This window comes from Euprymna scolopes, chromosome 35 (genome assembly GCF_053919585.1).
Source record: "Euprymna scolopes isolate OS-2025 chromosome 35, ASM5391958v1, whole genome shotgun sequence".
In the NCBI taxonomy this organism is placed as follows: Eukaryota; Metazoa; Mollusca; class Cephalopoda; order Sepiida; family Sepiolidae; genus Euprymna; species Euprymna scolopes.
Window position 1 is genome coordinate 27924354 of NC_136516.1, and position 16007 is coordinate 27940360.

General features: G+C 36.2%; 1 protein-coding gene across 1 annotated transcript in view; it reads right to left on the reverse strand.

The window, feature by feature from the left end:
- Positions 1–16007, reverse strand: part of LOC145259762 (protein O-glucosyltransferase 2-like) — a 75121-nt gene that overhangs the window by 19518 nt on the left and 39596 nt on the right. Inside the window, exons 2-4 of the mRNA XM_080117499.1 lie at positions 13415–13620; positions 5358–5572; positions 1281–1531 (exon numbers count right to left, since the gene is read on the reverse strand). Coding sequence (XP_079973625.1) covers positions 1281–1531; positions 5358–5572; positions 13415–13620 — 672 coding nt within the window. The remainder of the gene's footprint in view (positions 1–1280; positions 1532–5357; positions 5573–13414; positions 13621–16007) is intronic.

Below are 16007 nucleotides of genomic sequence, written 5' to 3' on the forward strand. Positions count from 1 at the left end.
GTCAAATATTTCAGCAAAACAAAGCAAAAATGACAAAAATAAAAAATGTTCAATCAAAAAAAAAAAGCAAAAATCACAAGAATAGATCTGCTGTCAAATATTTCAGCAAAACAAAGCAAAAATGACAAAAATAAAAAATGTTCAATCAAAAAAAAAAAAGCAAAAATCACAAGAATAGATCCGCTGTCAAATATTTCAGCAAAACAAAGCAAAAATGACAAAAATAAAAAATGTTCAATCAAAAAAAAAAGCAAAAATCACAAGAATAGATTCGTTGTCAAATATTTCAGCAAAACAAAGCAAAAATGACAAAAATAAAAAATGTTCAATCAAAAAAAAAAAGCAAAAATCACAAGAATAGATCCATTGTCAAATATTTCAGCAAAACAAAGCAAAAATGACAAAAATAAAAAATGTTCAATCAAAAAAAAAAAAGCAAAAATCACAAGAATAGATCTGCTGTCAAATATTTCAGCAAAACAAAGCAAAAATGACAAAAATAAAAAATGTTCAATCAAAAAAAAAAAGCAAAAATCACAAGAATAGATCCGCTGTCAAATATTTCAGCAAAACAAAGCAAAAATGACAAAAATAAAAAAATGTTCAATCAAAAAAAAAAAGCAAAAATCACAAGAATAGATCCGCTGTCAAATATTTCAGCAAAACAAAGCAAAAATGACAAAAATAAAAAATGTTCAATCAAAAAAAAAAAAGCAAAAATCACAAGAATAGATCCATTGTCAAATATTTCAGCAAAACAAAGCAAAAATGACAAAAATAAAAAATGTTCAATCAAAAAAAAAAAGCAAAAATCACAAGAATAGATCCGCTGTCAAATATTTCAGCAAAACAAAGCAAAAATGACAAAAATAAAAAATGTTCAATCAAAAAAAAAAAGCAAAAATCACAAGAATAGATCCGCTGTCAAATATTTCAGCAAAACAAAGCAAAAATGACAAAAATAAAAAATGTTCAATCAAAAAAAAAAAAGCAAAAATCACAAGAATAGATCCGCTGTCAAATATTTCAGCAAAACAAAGCAAAAATGACAAAAATAAAAAATGTTCAATCAAAAAAAAAAAAGCAAAAATCACAAGAATAGATCCATTGTCAAATATCTAAGCAAAACTGACAAAAATGAAAAAATGCTAAATCAAACATGACAAAAATTAAAAATATTTAATCAAAACAAAGCAAAAATCACAAGAATAGATCCATTGTCAAATACGTCGGTAAAACAAATAAAAAATGACACGTATAAAAGAAAACACTTAAATTACCTTGCCATCATTTCAAATGTAGATTCTGTGATGTCATAGGTAGGCATTACAATATCACAAGTTTCGTCTGAGCCACACCAGGAAAACATTGGAAATGGATTTTGATTAACTGAGCGTTTCTCCAATGGCCAATCTCCGAGGTTAATGAAAAATTCCACATCTGGAAGGACGACTTTTCTCGCCAGAGACAACAGAGGTGCGTCAGAAAACATTTTGAATCCGATATGTTCGCCATAACATTTTCGAAAAACCTGCAATTGAAAAAAAAAAAATTTTTAAATTAAAATATTTGTGTAAATATATTTTTGAGTAAAAAGTTTTTCTTAATACTTAATTTTAATTGGTTACTGAAATGGAAAGCATATACGAGTACTCTTCTGTTGTGAGAGGGATGAGAAATGATGAGACATATATGTTCTCAAGTATATCTATTCTTGTGTATGTAGTTTTTTTATTTTTTTTTTTATTACACTTTCACCCCAAACAAGGCAAATTGCCACTTTGGTGTAGGGGGCTACTATCAGGGGCAACAACTACTGGGGTACTATGTAGGGATTGGAGCAGCAAGATGTCGGTTCACGTTACACTTGAACTTCTGTACGTCAGTACTGTTGGGGAAGCAGGGACCTGGAATGGAATTCCAGAGTCTAGCGGTTCTGGGGAAGAAACTATTGGAGTAAAAAGTTCTTTTACATCTAGGGATCTCTACAGTGTGGGGGTGGGATTTAGCAGCCTGTTGGGTTTGTCGAGGGTGCTCACGTCGTGGGGGCACAAGTGATTGCAGTTCGTCAGAGCATTCACCACTAAAATACTTGTAGAAAAGGCAGAGGGATGCAACATTTCGTCGATGGGACAGAGGCTGAAACTTAGATGCCAGTTCAAGGCCTATCAGGTTTGCGACTCTTTTTTTAACCTTGTCAAGGAGCGAGAGACTAGTAGCAGATGCACCAGCCCAGATGTGACAGCAATACTCCATACATGGGCGAATGGTGGCCTTATATAATTTGAACATGGCTGTGACCAGCTGTCTTCTGTGTGTGCACATGTATGTCTACAGTCGTGTGCGTGTGTGTGTGTGTGTATGTGACAGATAAGATCTCAAGACATGCAACTTTTTCCTTTATTGTTTGGAGAAGTCTTTATTTGGATTCCATCATTGACAGGGCCGCCTCACATCGCTGAATCGATTTTGATTTTTTCTTTTCTTTTTCTCATCTTGAATCAAGATTCTCTTGTTACTCTAGACTGTCAAATTCGAACTGTGGACTCTAAACTATGAATTGTCTCTAAAACATATGTACGTTCCCTATTAATTTAAAGGTATGTATGTGGGGCTAACCTCCGTTAAGTGTCTTGTACTCAAAATACACTCATTAATCTGTTTGTGACCCCTTGCTGTATGCAGGTGTATGCAATGTCAATAGAAGTCAATAGGTTTGATCTACATCACGGGAAACCTTTTTTTTTGTTTTTTTACTCCTTTTCACTCAACTTGACACAAACAAGTTGTGTTCAACTCAGTACCGCATTAACCGCGTTATTAACACACATCATAAAGACCAAGAGCCACTCGAGGATAAGGGTTAATGAGGTCGAAATAATTGTCCGTAGAGATGAGTAACACTATACAAGTACTGACATTGCCAAATGTATGAACTGAGTACCTTACAAAAGGTCAAAGATCTGTGAGTCCAGCTTTCTTAATGGTACCAAAAGACAGCATCAGGACTGAGTTTAAATCTGAGTTTTAAACCCATAGCTGGAGGATGAACAGACTGATTCACATCTTTCTCCAAAGAAATTATTGAAAGTGATGCAATAGCCCGAATAAAAGTCGAACGACTAGCTAAACTCTGTATCAGATTATTTTTTCTTGTTTTTTTGTTTTCTCATCTTGAACCAAGATTCTCTTGTTCCTCTAGACTGTAGGCTGTCGAATTCGAACCGTGGACTCTAAACCGTGGAGTGTCTCTTACATGTACGTCCCCTATTGATTTGAAGGCAATATATATATACTAAAATATATATATATACTAACAGGTTGCCCACTCATAAGATATGTTTAAATATGATATTTTAACTCATGTAGATTATGTATTTATTATTATAGAGCTAATTCTCAATTGATTATTATATTGTACCTAATATGTAGTAGTGATATCAAAAGTAAAAAAATATGAATTGGGTGCCATCAGCTAGAACTGAAACCAAAACATACAACTCTCTCACCTCATTCCGTAGCCTCTGAGCCATGCACATGTGTTGTGTAATGGTTAATGGTACCACTTTACAGCAGATATGTTGTAATTGTGTGCCAGCAAGGCATACAGTGATATGTACCCGTGACGAAGGGTTCATCATTATGTGTGGATACGTGTCACTAAATGTCTACGGTGGTTCTTCATTATCTGAACCATAAGTTGTGTTGATGCGGTCAATTTATGTTCCAATGCTATGATCGTCTAAATGTTAATATGCAGGTGTGTGTGTGTGTGTGTGTGTGTGTCATATATGCATTTTGGACATACCTTAACTTCATGCGTCGTTGATCTTATCCACCTGGAATTCATCTTGTTCTCGGAGGGGAGGCTGGAACCTGCTTGAACGAATATTCATTCACTTGCAAGAATGCTTGTTGGTTTTATATAGTTTTTATTCACTTTATATATATATATATATATATATATATATATATAAACTATATTTTATATAGATTTTATTTCCAGGTGTTGATCGCAAAAGAATGGAAAGTGAATATCTTTGCTTCAGTGATTAATTCTAGGTCTCTATTCTAAGTCACGTCAGCTTCCTCCCCGGTGAAGAGGGGGACGATCTGTTAAACCGTCCGCCCTGCTCAATGTCTAAATTCCAACTCCAATTATTCTTCTCAGCTAACTAGAACCACGTAACATACATGCAGTTCTGTCAGCTGACCAAATACTTCTGGTAAACTTGTCTATGATATAATTTTATTATATTTTGACAGTTTTTATCAACATTCTTCATATTCATCTCTTGTTTATCGTGCCAGATAGATAGATAGATAAATTGAGATGGATATTTTTTACTCCTTAGCAACAATTTTTGCTGGCTAAAAACCAAATCAGAAGTGTGCTACGTCCAAATAGCCGCTACATAAAATTTCAACTGTAAACCAAATATTCAGAGAGGAGTTTGGTAGAGACTTTTTGCACACACATTGAACAAAACACACACACACACACACACATGTATATATTAGTGATAGAACGATTCTAATATTTTTCCCGATTTCCATACAATTACCGATTCTGTACTAAATTCCCGATTCTTATACATTTACCGATTCCGATTCTTTATAAATCTCTAAATATTTTACTATAAAATTGTTATTTTGTCCCGATTACTGTCAAAACACATCTTAAATGTGCTTATATTTTCTCAAACATAAAAACACCCTTGTGAGGGGATGATCAAGAGATTTTAGTCTTATTGGAAGTTTAAATCAATAAATATTTATTTTTTTATTATTACTACAAGCAGTAGAAGATGTTTTTTCAACCAAAATCAAATAAAAAAGATAATTAATGGAATCGATTTTGGCATCGAAAAATAGGCTCAAAATTTTCCAATTCCGATACGGATTTCGATACCCCAAAAAGCTCCAATTTTTCCGTTTCCTGATTCCGATTAATCATCCCAACACTAATATATTTCCATGTGCTGGAACATTTTCATCTTAAATTCTATGCAATTACGCAGAATGTAGAAACTATACATAAATAGAATCCAGCGTAATAGTGAAATTAAACCAATCATCTAATAAGGGACTATAAAAAATGAACAAGTAATTAATTAAAATTTGTTTTTCAAAGGAATATGCAAATTAGTTAATCTTCATGTAATCGCTGGCATATCCATGACTGAGTATATTGAAAAAAGTTTGTTTTAATAATTTTTAAATAGAAAAAGTAGGCTTTTAATATCAATGTCAGAGCGAAAAAAAAAAGTTCCAACTTTATAGGTATATATATTTCGATTGTTGCTCATTCTGGAATGCCTCAAACATAATTGATGTCAAAATAAGACATAACTTACCTTGTTATTAACAATCTTGTAATGGCAAATGCTGTGTCTTCCATAATCACTGAACCTTTTTACAGCCTCTGAAGCATATTGACTCATGTTAAAGCCGTCCTTCCATGGCTTAAGATCAGCCTCAATTTGTTTATAAGAAGATGGACAACCCATGGTCTTCAACCATTTTGAAAAACTCAGAGCAGGACAATTGCACTTATCGTTGTAGACATAACCTACACAAAAAAAAAAAAAAAAAAAAAAGAAAATCTTATTTTTGCAACATTTTCGTTCAATTTGGCCATTTGTCTCAACAAAGTCTCATCCTTGTCAAGTTGGGATTTTCTTGTGGAGTATTGTTGCACCAACCCGTAGTCTCCCCCTCTTGGACAGGTTGCAAAAAATGAATTCTAATTAAATGTCAGAAAAACTTCAATCCTCATGAGAGTATTGCATTCTTGTGCTTGTTTGCAAGAATTTCTAACCTAGAAATAGGTTCTGCATTGTCTGCTAATCTTCATCCTCAGCTGCATCGCCATAGTGTTGCGTCCTTTTGATTTACATTTTTATAATTTAAATGGAATGAGCTCCAATGAACTTACTGCGTTGCACTTGTATCTTTTAAACGGAAATACCAGCGATCTCGCCCAACAAGCAGCAAAATCATACACCTTCACTTTGGAATTGCCTTCCTGCTCCCCCGATCATATAAACACGCAGGAATTTAAATGCGATGCGAACAAACATCTCGCTTCCCAACTCCCCAACTTGGTTCCATCCATAGCCTTGAGCCCCTCAGGGTCATAAGCCATCTACAACTTTGTAGATGCTTTTGTAGCGGAGAGTTCTTTTTTGGGGGCAAGGGTGCTGGCTCCACGCCCAACCTTCCCAGAAGTTACATACAGCGCCTAGCCTTCCCAAATGGTCACCCATCTGGTACTGGCCAGGCTCAATGTTGCTTAACTTCAGTGATCTGGTGAGAACCGGTGTGTCAACGTGATTATGCCGTACCCCCACTTTGGTTACTCCCTTATAAATCTAGTCCCTATCACAGTAGCTGTTCTATCTAGCACAGAATAGCTTCTCTAGCATTTATTTTGCTTTGCAGGTTGTTTTTTCTTAGAGTGGGGATCATTTAGATCCATCACAGGTTGAGGCTTCTGTGTGCATCCCCAGCCTCTTTTAGCTGTTTTCTTCATCTAACGAAATCTTTAAATATCTCAACATTTTTTCAGCATCATCGGTGCAATTATTGCCTTTCTTCTCTCTAAAAAAAGTGCAATTAAATAATGCTAGTATCGGTTTGACAAGAAAGTTCTTGTAGTTTTTAATTTTTAAATTCAGATGAACAGATTTCAATTCAAACAAAAATTTATTGATCGAAATAAGCATCATCAGAATCAACACACTTTTGCCAACACAAAACAAGTGTATTTATGCCAGTCACGTGAAAATCTTGTGTTCTGGTGGTGATGAAGTCGCTGAAGGCGTTTTTTATATTATTAGGTTTTTTAAGCATTTCTCATGTTGAAATGTTTGAAAAAGTGATAGTCAGTAGGTGAGAGGTTTGGAGAGTATGGCGGATGAGGCAGAGTTTTGTAGTCCAATTCATTCAACTTCTACAGGGTCGGTTTAGCAACATGCAGTCAGACATTGTCCTGGAGGGGAATTAGGCCTTTTCTATTGACTAATGCTGGGTGTTGTCAAATTTTATTTTACTGCATTTTCACCTCAAACAAGGCATGGTGCTGCTTTGGTGTAGAGGGCTACTATCTGGCAAATAATTGCAGGGATATTATAACGGAAGTTGAGCAGCAAGATGTCTGTTTACATTACACTTTAACTTCTGCATGTCAGTACAGTCAAAGAAGCAGGAACCCAGAAAGGAATTTCAAAGTCTATCAGTTCTGAGGAAGAAACTATAATAGTAGAAGGCTTTTTGGCACCTGGGGATCAGTACTGTGTAGGGGTGGGATTTTGCTGCTTGTTGGGTTTGTCGGGGTTATCTAAGTCAAGGGGGTACAAGGGCTTGTAGTTCGTTGGAGCATATACCATTAAATTACTTGTAAAACAGGCAGAGGGATGCAACATTATGTCGGTGGAAGAGGGGCTGAAGCTAAGCTGACAGCTCGGGACCTATTAGTTTAGTCACTCTCTTCTGAACCCTGTCCAGGAGTGCGAGACTAGTAGCTTGATGTATCTATTTCAGCTCATGTTCCCTGTGAACGTTAAGCCGAAGAGTTTAAACGAAGTATTTTCAGGTAATGTATCAGTAGCCATAGCTATTGGTGGTTGAGAAGGTTTCTTGCAATTATTAAAGGAAATGAGCTTAGTCTTAGTAGCATTGAATGCTACCATCCATTTTGGTCTCCATTCCACAACAGACTGGAGGTCTTCTAGGTTTTCCGCCATTGCCTTAGATATGTATTCGTTTGTTTTTCCCTTGTGCCTGCCATAGAGCGTGGTGTCCTCCACAGGTTTCTGATGCATGCCATCAATTTCTGGATAGTATTTTTTTCGGCGTAATGGTTTCGCCTGCATTCAAAAAGCTGTAATAGATGAGACCAGTCGCAGATCACAAAACAGTCAGCATGACCTTCTTTTGGTGCAACTTTGGCTTTTGGAGGTGTCGTGGAGTTTTGTCAGCATCTAACCACTGAGCTGAGTATCGCCGTTGTTGTAAAGGACACACTTTTCATCGCAAGTCACAACCTGGCCGTGAAATAGGTTGCGCTTGTTGTGTAAATAAAGGGAAGATGATGCCTCATAAAAGTGTTTCGTTTGGTTGTCATTCAATTTGTGGAGCGTCCATTTATCAAGTTTTTTTTATCTTTCTAATCTCCAATTTCTGGTCCCCCCTTGCCAATCTTTCACGAAAAACACCCGTCTAGCTGAATCCACTGTGAAAAATTTCCCCCACTCTATATCTGTGCCTAAATCAAAACGCGGATTCCATGAACAAAGCTTCTTTCTTAGAACTGCACGCCTGTGGAACTCTGTTCCGTCTGCCTGCTTTCCACCGGACTACAACTTGGATGTCTTCAAGTCCAATGTTAACAAATTCCTAATGAACGCCCCCTTAAGTAAACACTTCATCAAATCTCCACACTAACGTAATGTACTTGCAATAACCCTTATCCTTGAGTGGCTTCTGGGCCTTGATAAGTGATGATCACTGTGTAAAAAAAAAAAAAAAAATCTCATGTGGTTGGAAATCGTCATATACAATAAGTCTAATTCAGAAGCAAGTTCTCAAACAGTTGTGTGTTGATTGGCTTCGATTAAGGCTCTTACTCAATCATTGTCAGCATCCGATCTCCGACCACTACGCTCATCATCTTCAAGACTCTTGTCACCGCCATGAAATGTCTTAAACCGCCATTGTGCTGTGCGTTCAGTAGTGGTTTCTGGGCCATAAGCTTCGTTGATATCACAAGCTGTTTTAGCACCTTCTTGGCCTAACTTCAATTGAAATGAGAAAATTGTGTGAATTTGCTTTTTTCCATCTTGTATTCAATGTTCTGAAAAGAAGACATAATTGCTTTAAAACGATTGTAATTTAAACAATAGATGGAGTGAAAAACACTCTTTAAAATGATATATAAAGTAAAGGTGTTATAACGAAAACTTATTTGAAAATACATCATTTGAAATCAAAATTTAACATTCCACAAAAACCTTCTAGTCAACCTAACATATTCAAAGAATGACTAATTATTGTTTGATATAGCTTTTCGGCCTAACTTTAACTGAAATGAGAAAATTGTGTGAATTTGCTTTTTCCCCATCTTGTATTCAACGTTCTGAAAAGAAGACATAATTATTTTAAAACGATTGTAATTTAAACGATGAGATAGAGCGGAAAAACGCCCTTTAAAATGGTATATAAAGTAAAGGTATTATAATGAAAATTTATTGTAAAATACATCATTTGAAATCAAAATTAAAAATATCACAAGGACTTTCTTCTCAACCTAATATTATTTTTTATCATTTCTTTCATCTAAACAAACTTTGTTTACCTTTTCATCACACATGAAACTTCCATCTAATGTTGACTGGTACATAATTTGTATTTCTTTTCTAGCAATATTCTTATGCTCTGTAAGTTTATTAAGTTTACCAATCTCTCTAAGTTTTTAGAAAACTCCTCGTCTCTGCCTTGTCTTCATTTTGTATTTATGCATTTCTAAAACAATATTTTTATTCCTTTTCGGTCTTGCTTTTGTCGATGACTAATAAATCTGTGTCCAAAACTTATCATATTTCACAATCTGGGTTGTTGATAAGAGTTTATGTTAACTGTTGAAGGTTTGCATACATTTTGACGAAATACATACATCCTAGGACAGTATAGTAGCCTTTTACTCTTCTTTGGTGCAAAGAAAAGTTTAAAAAAAATTAATTAACCTTAATTGCTTTCATTTTTGAGAAAATGAAGGTTTCTTTTCTGTTTTTTTTTTTTTTTTAAATTTTTTTTACACAGTGATCACCACTTATCAAGGCCCGGAAGTCACTCAGGGATAAGGGTTATTGCAAGTACATTACGTTAGTGTGGAAATTTGATGAAGTGTTTACTTAAGGGGGCGGTTCATTAGGAATTTGTTAACATTGGACTTGAACACATCAGAGTTGTAGTCCGGTGGGAAGCAGGCAGACGGAACAGAGTTCCACAGGCGTGCAGTTCTAAGAAAGAAGCTTTGTTCATGGAATCCGTGTTTTGATTTAGGCACAGATATAGAGTGGGGGAAATTTTTCACAGTGGATTCAGCTAGACGGGTGTTTTTCGTGAAAGATTGGCGAGGGGGGACCAGAGATTGAAGTTCAGACGAGCACCTGCCATGGAAATAATGATAAAACAAGGATGGGATCGCAACGTCTCTTCTGTGGGAGAGAGGTTGCAGGGTAGAGAAAAGAAAACATTAATAAATAAACAGTCAAAAGAGAAAGACCTCTCTCCATCATATCAGCTTAGCGGATTCCTGTTACTGTGACATCATTGCCATTACGTGTAGCTGTTGTGACTTATATTTAGAAAATTCTATTACTCAATTTTAAATTTGTCAACATTATCCAATAAGCGCAATTGGAAAGATAATCCTGAAAAAAGTTCATCCTCATCTCAAAAATTCAGAAACATTTTTTTTATATATATTAGATATTGTGTATCTGTAGAGAAAATCATAACTTACTTGGTTAGCATGTGTGTGTGTTTCAAAGGGCTGGTTGTGTAAAAAAATAGAAAGGTTAAAATGGTGACACCCAGTTTTTATGGTTGACAGTCACATAAGTGACGCCGTTTCTTTGCAAATGAAACAGGTGAATAAAAATAGACGTGAAGTGAACAGGGAAATGTTTGGGAAGAAGGTGTGTGCTATGTATGTAGTCATGTGCAAGTCAACTTGAAAGAGTGTCGAGTTTTGGAGCTGGAAATTTTGACAGCAATGTGTCCAAGAAATAGTTAATTTAACCATAATATCAAATCAGCATGGACCCAAATTAATATGAAAATGGAAATGACTTGGTGCTTTTTTAATTTCATAAACGCATCACACATTTTTGAATTCTAATGACGCACTGGAACAAAATAATGACATTCTTTATAACATTCACCAATAAATTTTCAAGATACACTCAAAGAAGGTCAGAGATTATATCGGCTGAAATATTGCGATTATGAGAGTTTGGAGAAAACAACTGAAAAGACGGGTAATCTCTATCTTTACTATTATGTAAAAAGGAACTTTGTCTGTGAGATTGTTTCCTATGGACTCTTAAACGGCTGGGTCAATTTATATGAAATTTCACACAAAGGTACCTGTGTCTGGCAGTGTTCTTAGATAAGTTTTGTATTAGAATGTCTTCAATAAGTATCGATAATTGAAATAATGTGATGAAAAAAGGAACAGGCGATTTTGACCAAAGTTAGCACCTTAGACAGCCTAACATCATAAGTGGATTTGAGAAGCTTTATTACCACACAAGCCGAAAGGCCTGAAATATAAAATCAACAGTAGGTTTTTTTGATATGACAGGGGTGCGTCTGAAATAAATGTTTCTGTTTAAAGCACAATTGCACTATGATACTTGACTTTTTTGTTTTAAACTTAAATTCACGCCATTATCACTGCACAAGCAGTAACGCCAGGCATATAATATCAACAGTAGGTTCTTTGATATGACAGAGGCGTGCTCGAAATGAATGTTTCTTTTTAGAGCCTAATTGAAGCATGATACTTTTGCATTTTAAACTTTAATGCAAGTCATTATATATAAAAAATAATTTTATAAAATCAACAGTAGGTTCTCTACAGTGCAATCTAGACTACAATGTATTGCGAACTTAATCACTACGAGAAGCATGTGAACCTTTCCCCAGGTGCATCGTGATGGGTGCTTAATTAGAGCAATCAATCGATTTGACTGAAAAATGGGCTATTTTATCGATTTCAATAACACTAAAAATATGGGAGTGTGAAACATTCATTGATTATCATTCAACGTTGGGTCACCCTACACAAGCAGTAATGTCAGATATATAAAATCAACAGTAGGTTCTTTGATATGACAAGGGTGCATTCGAAATGTTTCTGTTTAAAGTCCAAATGATACTTTTGCATTTTAAACTTTAATGCAAGCCATTATATATAAAAAATATTTTTATAAAATCAACAGTAGGTTCTCTACAGTGCAATGTAGACTACAATGTAAACTTAGTTACTGCGAGAGGCATGTAAACCTTCTTCCAGGTGCATCGTGATGAGTGCCCAATTAGAGCAAGCAATCAATCGATTTGATAACACTAAAAATATGGGCGTGTGAAACATTTGTTGATCATCATTCTAGTGTGATAATAATTAAGCCATGCCCTTAAAAGTAATATATTTACCTTTTTTTGACCTTACAACTTACTGGACGATCATGGTGAATAAATCTCCTAAGATCTTGTTGAATTGTTTAATCAAATAACTAATGTAGGAATCGTGTCAGATCAATTATTGAAATTGCTCGGCAGGATAGCAATACACCTGCATGACACCGATTTGAAGACAAGATATGATTTGGACTTGACTCGAGTATTAATCGTTAAATTATTTTTGGTAGTATGAGGTGCCCTCAATAAGTTTCCAGACTTTTTCATACGGGCACTTTTATTGATAGTACACACATGAAACTCTAGTCCCTTTTGAAGTAATCTCCTCCAGCTGCAATGCACTTGCTGTACCGTTCCAACAACTTCTGGAAGGTTCCATGGAAGTCCTCTTGTGTCAGTGTATGTCAACCTCTTTCATCTCCTTAATTGTCTCATAACAACAGCCTCTAAGGTTTTCCTTGTGCTGAGGGAATAACCAAAAGTCACAGGGAGCAAGGTGTGGACTAAAGGGAGGGTGAGGAACTATCTTGATGCCCATCTTGGTCAAATAATCTGTGACAAGGATGGGAGTTGTGGACTGCATCCTTGGGACAAACTTTGTACAAATCTTCCGCATCTTCAGTTCCTCACAAATAATTGTGTACAGTTCCCACACTGACATCAAACTGTGCACTTACTGTTTCTACAGATATACAACGGTCCTTATCCATGGAATTCTTTATTTGGCCAATCAACTCTGGTGTTCTGACATCCTTACTTCTCCCACACCTCACATCATCCCTCACAGACTCCCTACCTTCCTTAAATCTCTTATGCCACTCAAAAACTGATGCTAAATTCATGCAAGATGGTCCAAAAGCAATTTGAAGCATTCCATACGTTTCTGTGGCAATTTTTCATATTTAAAACAAAATTCTATTGCATATCGTTCTTCTAAAGTGTCCTCACATCCAGATTGCATTTTTGAAATTCACCAGCTGTGACAATTTGGCTTTAGTAGTGTGTATTTCAGTTCCTGCTGTAGCTGTTCATTTGAAACCGAAATCATAAAAATTGGTCAGTCATCTCATAAGATGTATAGCAATAACGTACTGAAGTTTCAAGAGTCTACGACTATTTTAAATGACTGTATGAAAAAGTCTGGAAACTTATTGAAGGCACCTCATATTTCGATTAATGCTACGTCTTCATACGATGAGCTTACCTTGGAGAGTATATGGAGAGGATCCAACGTTTTTGTTCTTGTAGGTCACAGTGATTATCAGATCTTTGTATGATCGATGTAAGCGGTACCTAACTATGTACGAACCGTCCTGTCGATCCAAAATATCGATGCTGTAAAGAACATGATCTCCTTTCACTGTTGACAGGATGACTCGGAACGGCTTTGCTCCAGCTGACGTGGTAAAACTTGAAAAAAAAAAAAAGAAAAACTTTTATCATCTCAAAAAAAAAAAAAAAAAAAAAAAAACATGGAGAAGTTAATGAAGCATATATACGCAGTGTGATAATGCATGGAACTGAAACTTAGCCGATGAGGGTTGAGGATATGTGTTGCATGAAGATTATATGAGAATAAATAAAACAATGGATGTGTTAATGTGACTCTTAAAGATGGGACGGTGCTTATTTAGAATTACACCTGTTTAAAAACAAAAAAATACAGGAAAATCTTTATGATGTACGAATTCGTCACAGAATGAAGATGTCATATTCCAAAAATCATGTAAATTGATTAAGTAGTTTTATTTTTAACTAAGATAAAAGTTTATTATTTTTAGTCCATTAAATACTAAATATATTCATAGTGAAGCTGATTTTGATCTCAATAGTACGAAGTGAGTTATCTTTGCCTTATTTATACATCATGACCGATCAAAAAACCCTACATCCTTTTTCTTAATAAATATTTATTTTCTTAGTTAAAAAAAAAGCAACTTGATTAATTTATGTGATTTTTGGAATATGACATCTTCTGTAACAGTATTTTCATGCACTCGGACAGCATCAAATTACCTTACTTACAGGCTAAGGGTTAGGTGTGGTTGGGAGTGTTGACACTTGGCCAAAGTTGGGGTAAAGAAGAAATTCCCCTTCTATGTAGTTGACGAGCTGTGTAATGAGATGATACTGGGGGGAGACTGGCTACAGGCAAATGGAGTGGAGTTGAGCTTTGACTCAGCTACACTGACGGTAGGGGGAGTAGAAATTCCCTGTGATAGCCGAAAAGGATGTGAAACTTCACCCAAGAATGGCCATGTTCGGTGGGGGGGGGGCAAAATTGATAGCATGAACGAACCGGGGGAGCGGGAGATTTTTCCAGATTGACCCTGTGGAGAAATACACTAATAATGAAGAGGGAGTGACTCTAAGTAAATCGGTGGTCGGAGTCGATCTCTGATGGTGATGGTCAACACATCGGGTAAGATGATACTAATAAAGAAATGGGAAGAGTAAGCCCCTGGCAGACAGTTAAGACTGGTTGATCAGGTCCGAATAAAGGAGAACCGAGTTGGGCAGGACCCAACCGCGAAGTCGGAATGAATGAATGGGGAGAAGATGAAATTCCCCTTCAGAGCAATTAAGAGATGAACAGACAGCTTGAGAGGAAAAAGAATTTCCCCCAGGGCTATGGTTGAGAATAGTGACACATCTGGCATCAATTGTGATGGATGGCTCTCGTCTGGGTGAGGCCCCGTGTTTTGACAAGCTTCTGGGTTTGACCTTTACTCCTGATCTGAAATGGAACACGTACATCAAGTCTGTTGCCAAGGTCGCTGGAAAGATGGTGGGATCCTTCTACCGCTCCAGAAGATATCTCACTACTGATGCAATTCTCTATCTGTATAAAAGCCAAGTACATCCAAGAATGGAATACTGTTGCCACATAGGAGCTGCTAAAAACAGCCTATCCTGCCTTGACAGAGTACAAAATAGACTTCGTGGCTTAGTGGGGGATGCCCTTTTCTCTACCCTGCAACCTCTCTCCCACAGAAGAGACGTTGCAAGCCTATCCTTGTTTTATCGTTATTTCCATTGCAGGTGCTCGTCTGAACTCCAATCTCTGACCCCCCCTCGCCAATCTTTCACGAAAAACACCCGTCTAGTTGAATCCACTGTGAAAAATTTACCCCACTCTTTATCTGTGCCGAAATCAAAACGCGGATTCCATGAACAAAGCTTCTTTCTTAGAACTGCACGCCTGTGGAACTATGTTCCGTCTGCCTGCTTCCCACCGGACTACAACTTGGATGTGTTCAAGTCCAACGTTAACAAATTCCTAATGAACCGCCCCCTGAAGTAAACACTTCATCAAATCTCCACACTAACGTAATGCACTTGCAATAACCTTTATCCCTGAGTGGCTTCCGGGCCTTGATAAATGGTGATCACTGTGTAAAAAAAAAAAAAAATCCCTCAATCGAAGACTAGTAAAGACAAGTAAAATAGAGATTAGTGTTCAAGTGATGTCCCCGAAGTGGACTGTGGTGCACTTGCTGGCTCCTTTGCGTACACGAATGGACCCCATGTGTGTATGCTGCTGGAGGATTGTAACACGGACTGTCCTCTTGGATGTTGCTAGAAAATCTTTACTATTATATAAAAGTCACTTTGTGTGTGTGTGTACGTGTGTGTGTTTGTGTGAGAGAGAGAGAAGGAGTTCTTCATATGCAAATTTATATGTCTGGCAGTGTTCTTAGATATGTTTTGTACAGAAATTCATTGATAAGTATTGAAAATCGAAAAATCCGATCTTAAAAATAGCTTTTCTCTCTTATAGATAAAAAAAGAAGAAT